Source organism: Truncatella angustata (assembly GCF_020726525.1).
Source record: "Truncatella angustata strain MPI-SDFR-AT-0073 chromosome Unknown BKA67scaffold_1, whole genome shotgun sequence".
Lineage (NCBI taxonomy): Eukaryota > Fungi > Ascomycota > Sordariomycetes > Amphisphaeriales > Sporocadaceae > Truncatella > Truncatella angustata.
The window spans coordinates 2,019,069-2,036,707 of record NW_025763381.1 but is presented as its reverse complement, the minus strand read 5'-3'; the positions used below and the strand labels follow the sequence as shown (position 1 = coordinate 2,036,707).

General features: G+C 49.7%; 6 protein-coding genes across 6 annotated transcripts; 4 read left to right on the top strand and 2 right to left on the bottom strand.

The window, feature by feature from the left end:
- The first annotated feature begins 217 nt into the window (after window positions 1–217).
- BKA67DRAFT_544706 (ML domain-containing protein) lies at window positions 218–1,523 on the top strand. The gene is made up of 2 exons (XM_046101290.1): window positions 218–808; window positions 932–1,523. Exons 1-2 carry the CDS (start codon window positions 603–605, stop codon window positions 1,251–1,253), a joined length of 528 nt encoding a protein of 175 aa, XP_045963654.1. The 5' UTR covers window positions 218–602; the 3' UTR covers window positions 1,254–1,523.
- Window positions 1,524–2,371, bottom strand: BKA67DRAFT_544703 (ATPase, V1 complex, subunit F). The gene is made up of 4 exons (XM_046101289.1): window positions 2,145–2,371; window positions 2,053–2,088; window positions 1,846–1,983; window positions 1,524–1,771 (listed from the first exon to the last, which is right to left on the bottom strand). The coding sequence occupies exons 1-4, from the start codon at window positions 2,202–2,204 to the stop codon at window positions 1,631–1,633; spliced, it is 375 nt and encodes a 124-aa protein (XP_045963653.1). The 5' UTR covers window positions 2,205–2,371; the 3' UTR covers window positions 1,524–1,630.
- An 863-nt stretch (window positions 2,372–3,234) lies between these two features.
- On the top strand, window positions 3,235–4,810 carry BKA67DRAFT_544698 (uncharacterized protein). The gene has a single exon (XM_046101288.1). The coding sequence runs from the start codon at window positions 3,500–3,502 to the stop codon at window positions 4,505–4,507; it is 1,008 nt and encodes a 335-aa protein (XP_045963652.1). The 5' UTR covers window positions 3,235–3,499; the 3' UTR covers window positions 4,508–4,810.
- Window positions 4,811–6,002: 1,192 nt separating this feature from the next.
- Window positions 6,003–7,964, top strand: BKA67DRAFT_544695 (uncharacterized protein). The gene is made up of 2 exons (XM_046101287.1): window positions 6,003–6,597; window positions 6,746–7,964. Exons 1-2 carry the CDS (start codon window positions 6,112–6,114, stop codon window positions 7,730–7,732), a joined length of 1,473 nt encoding a protein of 490 aa, XP_045963651.1. The 5' UTR covers window positions 6,003–6,111; the 3' UTR covers window positions 7,733–7,964.
- An 871-nt stretch (window positions 7,965–8,835) lies between these two features.
- Window positions 8,836–12,214, top strand: BKA67DRAFT_544691 (aconitase family-domain-containing protein). The gene is made up of 4 exons (XM_046101286.1): window positions 8,836–9,203; window positions 9,265–9,296; window positions 9,494–9,568; window positions 9,624–12,214. Exons 1-4 carry the CDS (start codon window positions 9,104–9,106, stop codon window positions 11,760–11,762), a joined length of 2,346 nt encoding a protein of 781 aa, XP_045963650.1. The 5' UTR covers window positions 8,836–9,103; the 3' UTR covers window positions 11,763–12,214.
- Window positions 12,215–13,645: 1,431 nt separating this feature from the next.
- Window positions 13,646–15,160, bottom strand: BKA67DRAFT_544689 (uncharacterized protein). The gene has a single exon (XM_046101285.1). The coding sequence runs from the start codon at window positions 14,754–14,756 to the stop codon at window positions 13,827–13,829; it is 930 nt and encodes a 309-aa protein (XP_045963649.1). The 5' UTR covers window positions 14,757–15,160; the 3' UTR covers window positions 13,646–13,826.
- Window positions 15,161–17,639: the final 2,479 nt, after the last annotated feature.

Sequence of the window (17,639 nt, the reverse complement as noted above, 5' to 3'; positions counted from 1 at the left end):
TGCGGGATAGAAAAATGTGCTAAAAGGCACTTGGGTCTCTGCTGTGCCATCGTCAGTGACGACCTCACTTGACCGGGGGGGGAATGCCTTGCGGTAAAGCTCACATTGCGCTAAGTAGGACGTCATGGGATCGGTGGCGGGGAGCTCTGATTCGCGGCCCCAAACAGGGTGGCCAGTCTCAGGCACCGCCTTTGCCTTGCCTCTCTCTCTGCCTTTGAGTCAACTGGCTTGTACTTGTGCGTTCAAGTCTTTCCATCTAATCAATCACAACTGCACTGAGTATCTTCAGACATTCTAGGGAGACGGCCACACAGAAATAGGTATGTGCATATCCCGTTCAGTCCAGTTTGGCGCGTTGTATTTCACCGGGTTGCGGCTCTCGCCGATAAGGACCTTGAGCTTCTACAGGGCCCGAGGCCCGTACCCTTGACGCCAGCTCCGATTGCGAGCTTGCGTGCATATGTTGGTAGTCCACCAACCACCTATTGCAACCGCCACCTTTCGACATATTACCCGTGCAGCATTTATATTGTTCGGAAAAGACAACCACTGTGGTATCCTAATTGAACTGTAGACAACCCCTCGGCAAGCCACACGAAACCATGCGATTCAACGTTGCCTGCGTCGCCGCTCTGGCTGGCGTTGCCTCTGCCCGGCCTGGCTGGTTTGACGAGAGCCAGGAGGTCGTCGCTCTCGATGATGCTAAGAAGGTCCCCGGCGAGAACCCGCTCACTTACTGCGATGCGAACCACCCCAACGATATTGTCACCATTACCAACGTCGACCTGTCACCCAACCCACCTGAGCCGTACGTTCTCCCTTTTCTCAGTCCAGTTTGGTCTCGCCTCGCCTCGCATCGTACCACGAAATGCCCGGCGGTGAGCCATGCACTGTGGTTTAAGGAATCATGCTAATGCAAGTTGGCCTATAGTGGCTCCGAGCTCGTGATCCGTGCAACTGGTACCGTCTTCGAGCCCATCAAGGACGGCGCCTACATCAACCTGGTAGTCAAGTATGGTCTGATCAGATTGGTAAACACCAAGGCCGATCTCTGCGAGCAGACGGAAAAGGCAGACCTGAAGTGCCCGATTGAGAAGGGCATCTTGAGTGTTGAGAAGAAGGTTGAAATTCCCAAGGAGGTTCCCCCGGGAAAGTACACGGTTCATGCCGAGGTTATCAACTACGACGAGAAGCCCATTGCTTGCCTGGAGGCTCAGGTTGCCTTTGGTGGCAAGAAGAGCGTCGAACTATGAGGTTGTAATGTGCTGCGTGTCGATCAGGCCTTGAGAACTGTTTTTTTAGTTGGCGGGAAGAATAGTGAAGTGCGGCTTGGATTCATCTTACTTTTCTTGCCTTGATTTCTCATTCGGGGTTGTTGTTCATGGCATTTACACAGAGAGACATAATGAGATGATGGTACACGCAAACAACGCTTACGATTGGGGAACTAACACGTACCTATACAAGATTCATGGCATCGTATCTAAGCATCAGTTGATCAAATAAACAAACAAACATGAACTAGACAGCAGGTAATCCGTGGTATCTCTATGCCTCGTGTGATTGGTACAAAAGTGCTCTGTGTTGGACCTAACAGTGCCAAAACCATGTCCGCGTGGGATCTGCTGCCCTACTCTCCAAAGAGGCGTCTCACTCTCCTCAATACACTATCCTTCTCAGGGTCATAGGGGTGCTCTTTACTCGGGATCTCGAGGACGGTGGGGAAGGCGGCTGTGTAGGTATCGATGCGATATCTGATCTTGTCGGCAATCTGCGCATCGACGTTAATACAGCTAGGTAGGTAGTTGAGACGAGACTGGTGCTCTTCCAGGGCGGGTGACTAACGTGTTGGTTGATCAATACAATTCCAATGTCCTTGCGCTCTGTGGTGAAGGAGTCAAAGGCCGCCTCGATAGCCGAGTTCTCGGTCTTGTTGTCGACGACGAGGAAGTTCTTCTGGGAGTCCGGGGGGTTTGTGACATGCTGTGCGCTCCACGGTCAGACTTGCGGTCCTGTGCAGTTCACAGGAAGGGAGGAAGATGAGGTACATACGCCTATACCAGCTAGCAGCAGCCCTGTTACCGAATCCTGTCACGGTACGTATTAGCTGAGGCATCGATCAAGTTTGTCGGGGCACCATTCACCTCGTCGCCAATGACGGCGAGGAACTGCCTGTCCTTGTAGTCTGCCTGCGAGGCTGCCATGATGGTCGAGGATGATCTGATGCAGCGGGAGTAGGACGAGCGATATGAGAGACAAGACGAGCCGGCCTCGTCGTCTGCTGTAGGCTGTGGATATAGTGGGCTGGGCTGGGCTTCGACTGCGGCTGCGAACGAACGTCACTTGTAGACAGACAGGTAGCTTCCGAAGTCCAGTAACGTCCACTGAATTTGGCCTGGGACCTTGGAAGCTCAAGCTCTGACCGCCCGCGCAGCTTGCCCCCAACCCACAGTTCCCCCCAGCGCCCTCAGCCCGCTAACCTAGAGGATGCCCCACCATTGCCTTACCGTCTGCCGTTTGGTTAGGTTAGGCAACTGAAATTTACTCTGCCATTGGCCGCAGAGCTGCTGGAGCTTCCCCCAGGCTGCCTGAAACTTGTACTGATAACATTGCCGACGCCGATAAATTACTTGGTACCGGAGTCTAGCTTGACGCAAGTGCTGTACCTAGCAACCCGCAGGCAGACAATTTTTTGGAGAATAAACAGTCTCCACGTCGACGGAAACAGCAATCGCGACGAAAAGCGACGGCGCTTTGCCTGGTCCTTATTTTACAACCCAAGGGTATTTCGACAGGATTCAGGAATCAGACCAAGGGGCTCCCGATGTTACAGTGAATTTGCAACAGATCAACATCATTCACTTGGTTGTTTGATTCTAGTCTAGACTTATTTCCAGCTGGTCTTTTGGTTTCTTGTCACACCCGTGCCGATTAGCATCCTGAACCGATTCGTCTCCCGCCACCAACGTGCAACGCCCAGCTCCAACACAACTATCCGTGGCCATGCCGCCGACACGAATGGTGCGCCGTAAGCCGCTCGCTGAGCGCGTCAAGGCTATGCTTAATCCCATGGACTTCTTGTTATGGTTATCGGAAGAAATCGAAACTCGCGACTGGAATTCAAAGAGCGTGGGCTTGCAGTTGGGCATAGCCATGAATCTGGTCTTTGCGATTGCGCGGGCAAATTCTGGCCGGAGAACTACTGTCGACGATGTCTTCAGCGACGATGCTGGCTCGGGATGGTTGAGGTTCTTTGTGAGTCCCTACCACGCATCCGCAAATACATCGTTTATACTTGAACCCCCCATCTCATGCTATTTAATTAAATTAGGTCGGAACCCTCGTCTGGATCCTCGCAGGCTTCTCTACTCTAAACGCTCTTTACACGAATGCTCGAACCCGCAAATACCGTCTGTTCGAGGCTGACGTGGAGAAGGAGTACAACACTCCCTCGGCACAGCGTGTGAGAGTCCAGTCATCGCCTGCTTCGTCCTCGCCCATGCGCTTCTTGGCCGACTTGCTCAGCTCCGAGAGCGCCGAATCGAGAGCGCACCCGGACCGGACCAGGGATGTATGGGAGCTCTCTGTCTGGGACCCGCTGCCCATATCTCTGCAGATTCTGTCTTGGTTCGGTCCTGGGCACGTCCTGGTCTCTTGGATGTTTCTCCCAGTGTCACATCTGCATACGCGGCCTAGTATCGTCGTCTTCAAGTGGTTTGTTCTTCAAATGATCATCTCAGCCCAGATGTACCTCCTGCAGTCTAAATTCTCCCAGCAGAACAAGGATACTGCCATTATTCAGAAGGAGGTCATGCATGAATACGATACGAAATTCGTCCACCCGCACCTGTATCCTATCGTCAGAGATGCCTCCACCCAGATCTCTCAGGACGAAGATGGTAACGATCAGGAATTCGTCGGAGTTGGCACACCCACAACTGTGTTGCGCCGCGGCTTCAAGGCAAACCCGAATCCTAACTACGCCAAATACACTGATCCGGATGGCTCGACACCTTTTCGATCAAGCACGTCGAGTGCAAGGAACCCGGGACTATTCACCCCTCCTGTATCTCGCCAGACGGACGCGTTTGCGCTGACATCAAGCATCAAACAGCGACCATCGGGAATGAGGCATAGCACCCCTAGGGTTTCTTCTTCTGTAAGCAGAACCCATTCACCTGCCGTCTCGACATCCACCACCATGACGCAGACGCAGACCCAACCGCAAAGCAGCGGCGGATATCTGGGCGTCTACACACATCCTAGCTCGCCCTTGAAGAAAGCTCCCAGTCTCGGTGAGCTCCAGCACAGAACCCCTCGCAACAACAGTGAAATGGCACAACTAGAGCAATACCGAACTTATCAAGGCAGGGATCGCAGTGATAGTCCCACGAAGAGTGTAAGAAAGAGCACAGGGACGTTGCCTTCCTCCACACAGACCGGCCGGGGGCCCTTGACAGAGAACAGAGGGCAATCATACGATAGATATCCCTCCATGTGGAGGTAACCATGATTTGCCGAGACTGGACATATCAAGTTGTATTGAAATGGTGTATTTTTAGGCAGGACGGCGGACTATTATGGCATTTACTGGCGTCTGGACCATACCAAAGGGACTGCTATATCAACACGATCAAGAGGATAGACACCCCCAAAGCTTCAACCATCGTTCCCTTCTGATCCTGGCGTCCAAGTACCTTACAAGGGTTGTGCATGTGCTACTAACATGTATGATGGGATTCTTGAGGAATAATATGCAATTTGCTGGGGATGCGGCAGGGCCGTTCTTCCCAACCCTAGTGTCGTAAAGTCGTGCCTGCCAACCTCAAGTTCGTGCGTGTCTCAAACCTCTGATAAGGTAAACAGCCATGTAACTTCCTCATATTTTCAAACAAAGTCTAGCGCTTTCTTCGCTGGCGCTGAGCTTGAACCTCAAGAAGTCGATTTAACGTTGTCCTTGTAATTATTCGTGTATCATCTGCGGTATGCTTGAACATCTACGCTGTGCCTCTCCTTCTCGGATTGTACTCGAGGCCCAACATCTTGATACGAGCGCCCCCTTGAACCAAGATATCGATGTATTGATATCATTTACCATCGGAGATGCCTCGAAATCGGGCGAACTCTTTCGCTGGGTTCTTTTTCAAGCTCTTGCCCAGTCGTCGTCCTGAGCAAGGTAGTACGCTGCGGGATGAGGACAACAGCAAAGAGTCTGCATATCTGGATCTTGGCATCAAGCCTGAGGAGCTCACACATTGGAACGTTGCTGAGGACCTATCTCCTCATCGCTGGGCCGAGCTCGAAATTCAGGTTGATCGATGGAACACGAGTCCAAACCCACACAGACGGATGTTGCCCAGCCATAATCTCCATTCGAGACTCGAGGCCGGCAATTTGCCCAATTCCCAAGAACTACCGCAGCCTTCGTCGGCGGCACAAATTTATGCTATGTTACAATCGAAAGAGCAAACCCGACAACAGCGGCGTGAGCTCAAAGCCAGTGGCGATTTCTTGCCTGTGACTGGGTATGATCCTTGGACTGGAGAGTGGGCTGTTCTAACGCCTACGGACACGCTCAGCTCTGATGCAACATCGCCGTCTACTGAAGAGAAAATTGTCAAGCTAGTACAGCGCGTCTCCAACGCAAAGCAGGCATATGAACAAGCCAGGAGCCAGGAAGAATCAGCTAGGGAGCGGGTAGCGCTAGAAAAGGCACAAGCAAAGCTGGCAAAGATTGAGAAGAAGAAGTCTGATCTCAAACACGACGGTGGGGCCCTCAAATGGAAACGAAACAAAAGATATTGGTCATCTGCAGCTGAGCCGTTCCTGAGTCCCATTGCCCAATCTGTTAATAGCAGTAAGTCATTGCAATTGGATTTCAATAGAGAAACTAATGTTTAATGCAGCACAGAGTTCAGGAATATGTGTCAGGGTGGAAAAGCTCAATGGAATACACTATGGAGACCAAATGAATACTTCAGACGATACAACCATTCGCAGCCCAGCACTACAGCAAGACAATTATGTCTCGATTTCTAATCCAGTTGGTGCTTCTACTTCCAACGTAATCGCCCATGATGCAGGGAAATGTGGCAGCAAGGGTAATTTTTTATGGGTTCGCCGTCTGCGGCAGAAAAGCCCAGGAGATCCAACCGCAGACCAGGCTATTGCAATCTCAGCGTCTACGACAGAAATGACGAACATGAGAACGCATTCTCTCAATATTCTCACCGACCCGAAGCATTTCATCGATCTCAAGATACCGGATTGCCATCTGGGTATTATAGAGAGCCGGGTCGAGGAGCCGCCCAGCCTCAGCTCATCGGAAGTGTCGGCGGCCACTCCATGTCCGCCGAGCACCCCAGAGACAGAACTGAGCGAGTTTCCCTTGGAAGACAGCCTGGCTCTCGCGACTTCAGCCGGGGCAGAGAGCAGGCCCACGGGTTGTGGACGCAGCACAAGCGCAGCTATAGTGACCTCATCCCAGTTAAGATTGAAAGAGCTCAAGAAGAGTTTATCCAATCCTCACATGTTGGTTCCAAGCCAGCCGGGGATGTACCAGACCTCAAGGGTAAAAATGTGGCACTTTCAGGACGACTGGGACCATCAACAGGAAGTTCCAAGCAATCAAGTAGGGCAATCAGAAAAAACACTCGTCCCCACGACGACACATGTCCTGGAAAGGCCGGAGAATGTATCCAGCCACCAACGGACCAGAGAAAGAATAGGTCACGGCGATACTCACATGGAAGTAATAAACCGCGAGTCTGCCTCCACACCCATCACCATCACTACTGGCTACGATCTCGATCAGACGAGTTGCCCATTCAAGCAGGATCATGTCAGTCACCTCGACCGGCAGGCAGACGAAGCGTTAAAGAAGCCTATCACTACACTACCAACGCAAACACTGCAACAAGCACACAATCGGAGTTGCGACGCGTCAGTAGCGACGCAGAAAACTACCACGAGATATTCCGATCCAAGTACACCATTGAAAAAATTGCAGAATCACGAGCACCATCCCAAGACACAAAAGACCGATTCAGCGTCCGACCCAGATGTTCCACCGCGCAAGTCTTTTCTGCAAGATTGCTCTCCAAAAACACCACGAATGTGCCCCAGCCCCAAGGCAATGGAGCAAGGAAACTGCAAAGACTCCAAACTCGAGAATCTAAGAGCAGTAAAGTCCCACAAAGCCGATCTACATCACGTGTTCCAGCGCGATCAGAGGGAGGCTGCAGTACAGGCCGCGGCTCGCACGGCAATGTTGAGGTGCCCAGCCGCAGCCGAACACAGCCCTACCCAGACCCACGCTCATAGAAAGAGCAGCAGTGCGAAATCTCCGCACAAAAGTCTTTCGAAAGACAGAAGTACAGCCAGTCCCTGCAAGCAAGAGAACCAGCAACAGAAGTCTCCAAGCGCCGCCAGCGGAGGCATCGACGGTCATTCCAAATCCTCAGACCTAAGCCAGAAAACCAACACTGACGCGGTCACTATACCTTATATCATACTCTATTTGGTCATTCAAAATGTCTTGGAGATAAGCTTCGCTTGGTGGTTTCTGGTAAGGCCAGCTTTCAATAAGCAGAGCAGCTTGTGGAGAAGAAGACAGAAGGGCATAAGCACACTAACAGACTTAGCGATCTTCTTTTGTGCAGGACTGTTCTGCGTAATTGGTACACTTATTGCCTGGTGTGGCTTCAAGTTTCTCAACTGGTTGCACTTATGAGGTTGCTTCCAAGGGTCAGCTCAATATTTGGCTCCGGTAGCGGCGACCTTGGCCCGGATATAGGGAGGTCGCAACCGGGGCCTGACGGAGCGAATTCCGTCGACAGGACCGGTCTCCACACAGGAAACATCGGCGGTCAACCGGCAAAGATGCTAAGCCGTTTGCCCATGTCTTGTTTCATGCGGATATTATGCTTTGAAATTGCTGTAGCGTTCCACGCATACTTAGGTCTGTAAGAATACATGATGCTTTTATTATTTCTTTATGATTGGACATGTGCTCATACACTCAACTAGCCGGCCCAACAGCATACCTGACGTCATTTCCGATATAGGAGCACAAACATGAAGGTTCCAGCCTGACTACGCTCAAAGCGACAGCATCTAGACGCTTAATGCTCGTACTCAGCAGTAGTTTGAAAACTTCTTAGAGACTGCCATAGATCATGTCAAACGACGAATACTTGTGTCATCGCGCATAAAACTCAGTGAAGTGTCCCCTGTACGCCTCGAAGAAAAACTTGGGAGAGGTGGCTGCCCCGCCGCTATCCACATGTAACCGTAGGTGACTTGCACAACAAGATATATTGTGTGGTTGGAGTGAGATGCGAGGCAGCACTCGATATAGCGCGCGGCATTTCATATTTGTGTTGCTGGAAGACTTGCCGAGTATTGCGTCTTCGGATGCGATGATGCTGTTATCTGGCAGCTGGTTTTGGGTTCCCCAATGTTCCCCATGAAATGCATGCGACCATCGCTGCATAACCCTCGGCGATGGGTTCAAGGTACTAGGTACAGCTTACGATTGTCAGGCCTCCTAGACGCCGTTGCCGATACGGAGGATTGATAAACTCCACCTGCCCCTTCTGCTCATTGGAGCGGAGCCCTCGCAAAATGGTGCATCAGCTGCATCGCAATCCGCAAAGGTAGAGATTGCAGCGACTGTGATTGTGCGGCTCTGGGCTCCAGTTAGTGGACAGGCAGTCGTGACCGACTAGCAGGAACGGCTCAAGATAGTGGGGCAAAATGTCGCGCATTGCCCAATGAGCAAGGCCATATTATAAGCTAGGCCCGAGACCGGAGTGCGAAACCTTTGGGACTGAGGCTATCTCGGAAAGTTGGGTTCCTCTTTCGGCGTGAAGGTTGCTTTTTTCGCCTTCTCTGGAATTTGTATTTCAGTAGACGACTTCTCCCCCGCATTCTCTAGTTGTTCCTTTTGCAGAAACACATTCCCGACTATTCTTGGCGAAGAAGTTGATTAAGCGCAACCCACGACTCCCTCCGTCCTTTTGCCCCTCCCTCAATCTTAACTCTATAATCTTGACGGTACAAAACTTGCAAAAAGCAAACCTTAGAAATCAAGCTGCTCAACATGCCGTCGACCGCGGGAGGGCCTCAAACTCTCTACGACAAGATTCTCGCCGACCATATTGTCGATGAGAAGTTGGACGGTACTATTCTTCTATATATTGGTATGTAATTACCCGTGTACCCCCAGTACTAGGTACATTCGACTTACACTTCGACGAACAGACAGACATCTTGTCCACGAAGTCACATCACCGGTATGTTCTCCAATCGTTCGCGCTGTCTTCCATATTGTCTGGATCAGATACTGTTTTGTACTCGTAACGCGTATTCCCCCAAACTTTCATGTGCCTGCAAGTTGCTCGCGTGCTCACTCCTTACCTGCAATGCCGGGCCGCAAATCGTACACCAAACTATGACGTAGGAAATGGGCATTAACTAACAACTCCAATAGCAAGCGTTCGAGGGCTTGAGAAATGCAGGCCGACAAGTCAGGAGACCCGACTGCACTCTTGCGACGACTGATCACGTACGGAATACCTCATTTCGGCTACATGAAGAATTGCGACTAACACAGAATATAGAATGTTCCCACCAAGTCCCGCAAGGGCATGAAGGACATCTCCACTTTCGTCGAAGAGGACGACTCGCGCCTACAATGTATGACTCTTGAGGAAAACGTAAAAGAGTTCGGCGTCACATACTTCGGTCTCGGCGACAAGCGTCAGGGTATTGTACACGTCATCGGACCCGAGCAGGGTTTCACTCTGCCCGGTACGACCCTTGTCTGCGGTGACTCTCACACTTCGACACATGGCGCCTTCGGCTGCCTTGCCCACGGTATTGGTACGAGTGAGGTTGAGCACGTCTTGGCTACACAATGTCTCATCACAAAGAGAAACAAGAATATGAGGATACAAGTTAATGGCGAGCTGGCCCCTGGTGTCAGCTCAAAAGATGTGGTCCTCCACGCCATCGGCTTGATCGGAACCGCTGGTGGTACTGGATGCGTTATCGAGTTCTGCGGTTCCGTTATTCAAAGTTTGAGCATGGAGGCCCGCATGTCCATTTGCAACATGTCGATCGAGGCCGGTGCTCGAGCTGGCCTGGTTGCCCCCGACGAGATTACCTTTGAGTATCTCAAGGGCAAGCCCCTAGCCCCCGCCTATCCTTCCGAGGAATGGGACCGTGCTATTTCGTACTGGAAGAGCCTTCAGTCTGATTCCAATGCCAAGTTCGATATCGATGTCCAGATCGACGGTGCTGACATCATCCCTACTGTGACTTGGGGTACCAGCCCCGAGGACGTCGTCCCAATCACTGGTGTCGTGCCCGACCCCGAAACCTTTGACGACGAAGCCAAGAAGCAGACTGGACGAAGGATGTTGGAGTACATGGGTCTTACTGCTGGAACAAAGATGGAGGACATCCCTATTGACAAGGTATTCATTGGCTCTTGCACCAACTCAAGAATTGAGGATTTGCGAGCCGCTGCCGCCGTTGTGAAGGGCAGGAAAAAGGCCGACAACGTCACACACGCTATGATTGTGCCTGGCTCCGGTCTTGTCAAGGAGCAGGCGGAGGCTGAGGGCCTAGACAAGATCTTCATCGAAGCCGGATTTGATTGGAGGGAAGCGGGTTGCAGTATGTGTCTAGGCATGAACCCAGACATTCTATCGCCACGTGAGAGATGTGCCAGTACCAGCAACCGAAACTTTGAGGGACGTCAAGGTGCCCTGGGTCGCACTCACTTGATGTCGCCTGTCATGGCTGCCGCTGCCGGCATCGTCGGAAAGCTTGCAGACGTTCGTACCCTGACTGAGTACAAAACCAGCCCACACATTGATGCCTTCAAGGCTTCTCACCCAACAACAACAACAACAAAAGGCCACAAGGATGAGAGTATCGAGTATGACGAAGAGGCCAGAGAGAAGCTCACCGACCAGCCCGAGGACAGCGAAACCACAAACCATATTGTCGGTAAGCCGCAAGGCGGCCAGGGTTTGCCCAAGTTCTTGATCCATAAGGGTATCGCGGCACCCATGGAACGCTCTAATGTCGACACCGACGCTATCATTCCCAAGCAATTTCTGAAGACCATCAAGCGTACTGGTCTGGGCTCTGCTCTCTTCCATGGATGGAGGTACAACGAAGACGACACACCCAACCCCGATTTCGTCCTCAACCAGGAGCCTTACACCAAGGCCAAGACTCTAGTCGTCACCGGCCCCAACTTCGGCTGTGGCTCCTCGCGTGAGCACGCCCCTTGGGCTCTTCTTGACTTTGGCATTAAGTGCATTATTGCACCATCTTTTGCCGACATCTTCTTCAACAACACCTTTAAAAATGGCATGCTTCCCGTCAAGATTGAAAACAAGTCCGATCTTGACAAGATAGTTGCCGAGGCTCATGCTGGCAAAGAGATTGAGGTTGACCTGCCGAACCAGGTCATTCGCACTGCCAACGGAGAGGAAATCTGCAAGTTTGACGTCGAGGAGTTCCGCAAGCACTGCCTGGTCAATGGCCTCGATGATATCGGCTTGACCATGCAGCTCGACGATAAGATCGTGGACTATGAGAAAAAGGCCACTGCCCGCACACCCTGGGTTGACGGTCGTGGCTATCTGAAGAGAAAGGGCCAGGGCGGCAAGCTGGCTGCCAAGGCTGTTCCTGTCCCAACCACGAATCGTGGCGAGGAGATCAAGAACCCCATCGAGTGGTAAGCGGGGAGGATGCCTTGACGAAGAGGAATTTTAAATGTTTTTATTGCATTGCTCGAGCACGAGACGTATTGCGAGGAGTTCAAAAGCCATTCCGATGGGTCTGGTCTTGGTATGACATCGAAGAGTTATGAACGTGCACATATTGCACATATTTCAACCGCTTGAAGCTGAATTGGCTCGCGGAACACAATGAAGTAAAATCGAAGATTTAAATCCAATCACAATGTCTTATACATCATGGTGATATCTGTGTGCCTGGATATTTTCGGACGTAGTTCATATTCAGGGACCAAGGATGAAGGATTCAGTCGCTATGGACGCTGGACAACTCACGGAAGCAGTGAGGTACAAGCCTTATCCTGTTCTGCTCTTTGACGAGTTTGAGAAGGCATGTAGGGATATTTCTGCTTTGCTTTTGCAACTACCTGATGACGGGTACTGATGGACGCACAAGGTCACAAAGTTGACTTCCGTAATATCATTGCTGTTCTAACCTCTAAGCTTGGTGCTGATATCCTTGTCCGTAGGGACTCCTATGACTGTGGTAGCGAGCCGCAGCCATTCAGTATACCTCGTGTGCGAAAGGGCTTCTGACAGACGAGATTTAACAGATCCTGATACTGACATCAGCCCTGTAGCTGTCGGGCTTTGAATTCCTTACGTTTAAAAAGAAATCGTGGCACCTTGATGGAATTTGGCCGTTATTTTGTTGATGTTGTCTAAAGTGTATTGATTTATCTGCGTTGCAAAGCTCAATCCCTGACTATACTGTCCATCATGCCCAGACTAAACAACTACAGTGTCTTCGACAGCTGCGCACGTGGCTTCTGAGATAAGCGCTCTCAAAGACAAATATTCAATTACAACGTAGGCCACTACTCTGATCTGCACGCTTGAAAGAGATATCATGACCGGCGATAAGGAAAGTCCCACATCTACGATGGGTTTCCACGTGGTAACAGGCAGTCATTTTCTATCGCTTTGAACGACCTTTGGCTTTGACGGGGAGGGAAAAGTCTCTCGGCGCCGGTATGTATAAATGATTGAAGGTATGCTGAGAATGTGGGAACCCTTTGATCGGTGCTAGGAAATTGGCTACGTAAATAAAGGGACAAAGAAATCACAAAACTCACCAACTGACTGAATTTTGGCTCGACTTCCTTTATTAACTGCTAACAATCGTTTGACTACGTATCTTAAGAACACTCGATTTTTTTTATTTGAATTTGTGGTGTATCTTTCTTTTACATAAACCCAGACACTGAAAAGTTGAGCAGTCTCGGATACTCAATCATCAAGAGAGCAAGTAAAACCATAGTAGAAATCATGAAAAAAGACCGTGAATCGGAGGGCCATCTAATATCTTGCTGCGATATTTCCTTCAAAAACATGCCAGGACTCGCACCAGAAAGGGATGAAATCGATAATAGAATTTTGGAGTATAAAGTTTACGTTTCAGAGACGCACCATCTGGTGGTCGATATTTGTTCTGAAAAGAAGGCGGCGGGCTATACCCATGATACAGATTGCGGAAGCAACGAATTCATATAATTCCGGGAAGGGGGAGGGAGGGAGAATTCGGTTTCGGTGAAGAAAAAGAAATTCGACGAATCCTACCTTTAGCACCCTCGAGCAGTTATTCGACGCCGCGTGGAAGTACGAAAGAACGGCAAGGGAAGAATGGCGCGAGTGGTTTGATTCTGTTAGGCAGAAGAGAATAATTTTGACTTCCCCCGCGAGTTATATGGGCTACAAAGAGCTATTGAGCCAGTACGGTGATATGGGGAAAAACTTTAAGATTTATTAGAAGAAATGTGCCGTAGACGTAAAAGCGGTTGAAAAGGAGCTTGCCTCTCACAACAATGCTTTGGAAGCTTTTGAGCGCACGATATAGGAGTGAAATATCTTCATACGAGGATAGATTTAACTAATACTTTAATGCCGTATTCGAAGACTACATAATTAAAATTGATGTTGCTTGCAGATATGAATAAAATATCAGGTACGCAATAGTATTTCAATATCCAGAGAAGGGAGAAACCAGCACATATCGGCCAGACACTCTCATGCACCAAGCTCTATGACCACCTGCCTCACGGCTTCATCCAAATCCTCCTCAGGCTCCAGTCCCAACTCCTTATAGTCAATCACTTTGTCGCTGTAGTTCCCGCCAAACCCGTCGCTGAACATCAGAGCGAACAGCGACTTCGCACCCGCCATCGCATTGCCCTTGGCGGCCTCTGCCTTAGCCCATTCTCTGATGTCTTTGGCGCTTCCGTGGGTGATCGTCCATTCCTCCTTAGTGGTGCCAGTGACCCTCAAAGCGCTGTCCAGAATATCATTCTGGCTGACCAGGAACGAGCTGAAATAGACCCAACCGTTCTTGTGCTTGGCCAGATCGGCCTCCGGAAGGCTGAGCAAAGCGGCCAAGCTCTTGCCGACACGGTCCAGCGTGGAGAAGTTGGCCTTCACGACGCCGCCGTCCAGCAGGTTTGCGGTCCGCTTCTTGAGATCAATTTCAAAATACGCGCCCTTCATGCAGAAATCGAACCATGGGTTGTTGGTAACCCCGATCCACGAGCTGACCCCGAGCTCCTCGATAAGGTCACGGAAGGGTTTCTTCATGCTCATGAGGGCGATCTCCTCGTTCAAGGGCCCGTTCGTGGCATCTGAGCCGAACTCGCATGGTACGACGTATGGGATGCCGGCTTTGGCGGCAGCCTTGATAAGTGGGATCTGGGCGCCGTAGGCCTGGTAGCTGAGAGCCAGAATCAAGACGTCTTGATTGGCCAGTGCGGATGCCAGGAAAGCTTCGTCGTCGTATAAGCCCTTGTGGACCTTGACGGTTGAGGGAAACTCCGCTTTGGAGTCCGGACGAGTAACTACCGAGACGTTGTGAATGCCTGATTCGATAAGAGAGGCTACAATGGGTGTGCCAACTGTGCCAGAGCCACCAACCACAGTGATGTTGCGAGACTGCTTTGGAGATGCCATTTTATAAATTTGGCTTCTATGTTCCGAGTTGCGTAAGTGCAAAGCAGTTTGACGTTGGGACTTTTGAAGATTCGCGTAATGTCTTAGATTGATTCGGGGTTTTCTTTTTGTGATGATATGAATGGAACTTGCTTTAACTTATGGGAGGTACCTTGACTTATATCTTACTGTAATAACACTTTCAGTCAAGAGGTATCTGTCTACACATAACTCGGTCCTCAAGACAGACCGACATATACAGCTTAGTAACGATATAATTGTGCCTGAAATCACGGCCGATTCAGAAAGGTTTGTTTGTCAGTGGGTGACACTGGAGTCGTTCCAGACCCAACAGACGTGGTTGCTGCAACACATGTCCCCGAAAGAGCTGGTAAAAGCGTATGGGATCGATCTGTCAAACCACCACCGTCGCGGCGTAATCGCATCCGCGTCACTGGCAGCGCTGACAAATGTGCCCGGCTTATACTGTCAGACCCACCGAATGTGGATACTTTCTCGGGACCGAGTAGCGTGGAGTCCCAGGAAGAGAAGGAGTGAGTGTGCTATGGCTACGCATCTAAGAGAAACCCATGAAATCTTCACATCTTTTTGTGACTTGGCTTTTTCTTTCTACAATTAAAAAAAAAGTATACCAATAAAACTCACTCGAAAAGGACCAACTGCGCAAGCAGGCTGACTTGTGCCAACGAAGACCGGAGAATCTTGAACGCGAATTAATGCCTGTTCATTGCCATTACGCACTCTTGAGTAGTTTCACACCATGAATGTCTGAAAATCAATGTTTGAATCAACCGCATCAAGCAATGGTACTACATCATATCTTAATGATTTTCATCCCTGCTGCAATGTATTCCTTTGCTGAACGGCTGTGATCTGGGTCTGCTAGTAGCTGTCGATATCTTCGGCACCTGTTACTACTGTCGGTTCGAGGAGGTCAACGATACCTGCAAGTGAGATTTTCCCTTTACAGAATTCATGGAAATAATTACAGGCAGATTTGTTTTCTCCCGGATATTAGCACACGCAGTGAGAAATTCACCGGGATCAGATTATATCACATCATAAATGAGTTCGAGGCACGAATACGCAAGGTCGTTACGGATATGTACATGATATATGGAGCATTACAATTGACCCAGGCCTCTACAATGATTGAATTGCTAGGCACGAAAATCTGGAACTGGCTATGATCGGGCTGGAATTGCAACCCAACACATCCAAAGCTTGCTGAGCTTTAGCATAAGTAATATTTTGTGAAGTAATGATGGTCGTGGGTTGTGAGTTAGGCGCGATTAGGAGTGCATAAGTAAATGCATATGCCTATTACCATGAAGGCGATTTCAGGAATCTTCTGGTGATACTACGGCAGCACAGCATTTGACGTCATTTATGAGCCTATTATACGGAGACCTGTTCAATCTCTAGTTAAATTTGTGCAAGAATGAATGAACGACCATAGTTATTATAGTTAAGAGATAACGGGAGCGCCGTTCTGAAAGGCTCGTAAACAGCCATCGTCACGGGCCAGTTGTTGCTTAGCAAGAATACGACCATCTTTTCATTCCCTGATGTTTTTTATTAGTGTAGGCGGTTAAGTGACAATGGCGGTCGAGTACAGTAATTTGATACCGTAAATTAGCCAGAACTCGGCAATGCAACCATTCCGTTTCTTTGTACGCTGTTGGAGGACGACTTGGGTCTCCCTGTGGCACTTGAGAGCACCATGCACAACCCATGTGCTCTGCAATGCGTAACGCAAATCCCCAACCTTGAGTTACCTCTAGCGAATCATGTGTTTAATCGAGTTCCGCAACACGATATATATGTTTCAGTCAATACCAAGATTGTCGAAGAAACCTGAAGTTCCTGAAGCTGCAGCTCCCCTCCCCTCCCAATGCGTCCAATCTCAGCCGCACTGGCCAACAGAGAAGTTATGGCATAATGTAAAATACCACACTTCCTATGGTGTACCCTATCGAAATAATTTCTTATGTAGACTGGAATTTGCAAGTTGTATCGCTTGAATGTCGCGTGTATGCTATCCAAAACATCTGCTGCTAACGGAAATGAGTCTCTCATCTCAAAAAGGCATTGGCAACCACGGATCAATGTATCCATCTGCAACAGTCCATCCTCAGGTTGACGTAGGACGGTGTAAGCAGCGGTTCCCAGGCTGCTCGCCCTCTTTGGGGTAGATGAAATCCAGTGCCTCTTATTATTTCAACTTTGGATTTGGAGGGACGTCGGATATGCATACAACCAATAACCGACGCAGTCGGTTTATATAAGAGGGAAATCAGGCTGACGCCATGCCCTCCCAACTTTTGGCTTACGGGAAAGCTTCCTGTAGCCAAATTCTCGTGAAGAGCGCCTTATCAGTATTAGGAAAAGAAAGAAAGAAAGAAAGAAAGGCACAGGACGATCTTGGAGCCTGCCATTCTCGTAGGAGGCGCGCCTCATCCGCACCTTTGCGTCGGCTGGGTTATACTAGGACCATATAGTCTAAGGCTTTACAGATATCCAAGGACTGCTTAGAAATGACATACAGATCTGGTGTCTATACCAATCACTCCTACACAAGTAACGCATACATGCCTTGAAGCAGAGGGGTTATGTTACAGTACCCGCATTAGGGTTGTGTGTCATGACAGCTATATAGAGAGATCTCACAATCTCCACCTAGAATAGTTCTCTAGTCAAGACATATTACAAGCCCAAATCAACTTTACAGTTCGTGACGTTGTAGGCTTGTTGTCTCACACCATTATTGTCAACCCTTACAGTTTATTGCTATTCGCACCTGTACTCTCACAAAATCTTTATACTTAAGATTCTACCGATATGAATCTTTGACTAGCCTACCTTTCGTTAACTCTATACAGA

Excerpts from the sequence above, each read along its gene's own strand:
- BKA67DRAFT_544706 (XM_046101290.1), top strand. The coding sequence starts at position 603 with ATGCGATTCAACGTTGCCTGCGTCGCCGCTCTGGCTGGCGTTGCCTCT. Across the intron at positions 809-931 it reads TCACCCAACCCACCTGAGCC|TGGCTCCGAGCTCGTGATCC; the intron begins GTACGTTCTCCC and ends GTTGGCCTATAG.
- BKA67DRAFT_544703 (XM_046101289.1), bottom strand. The coding sequence starts at position 2,204 with ATGGCAGCCTCGCAGGCAGACTACAAGGACAGGCAGTTCCTCGCCGTC. Across the intron at positions 2,089-2,144 it reads TCGCCGTCATTGGCGACGAG|GATTCGGTAACAGGGCTGCT; the intron begins GTGAATGGTGCC and ends GTACCGTGACAG. Across the intron at positions 1,772-1,845 it reads TTGTATTGATCAACCAACAC|ATTGCCGACAAGATCAGATA; the intron begins GTTAGTCACCCG and ends GTCGATGCGCAG.
- BKA67DRAFT_544698 (XM_046101288.1), top strand. The coding sequence starts at position 3,500 with ATGCGCTTCTTGGCCGACTTGCTCAGCTCCGAGAGCGCCGAATCGAGA.
- BKA67DRAFT_544695 (XM_046101287.1), top strand. The coding sequence starts at position 6,112 with ATGGGTTCGCCGTCTGCGGCAGAAAAGCCCAGGAGATCCAACCGCAGA. Across the intron at positions 6,598-6,745 it reads ATGTGGCACTTTCAGGACGA|ATGGAAGTAATAAACCGCGA; the intron begins CTGGGACCATCA and ends GGCGATACTCAC.
- BKA67DRAFT_544691 (XM_046101286.1), top strand. The coding sequence starts at position 9,104 with ATGCCGTCGACCGCGGGAGGGCCTCAAACTCTCTACGACAAGATTCTC. Across the intron at positions 9,204-9,264 it reads TACTATTCTTCTATATATTG|ACAGACATCTTGTCCACGAA; the intron begins GTATGTAATTAC and ends TTCGACGAACAG. Across the intron at positions 9,569-9,623 it reads CTCTTGCGACGACTGATCAC|AATGTTCCCACCAAGTCCCG; the intron begins GTACGGAATACC and ends CACAGAATATAG.
- BKA67DRAFT_544689 (XM_046101285.1), bottom strand. The coding sequence starts at position 14,756 with ATGGCATCTCCAAAGCAGTCTCGCAACATCACTGTGGTTGGTGGCTCT.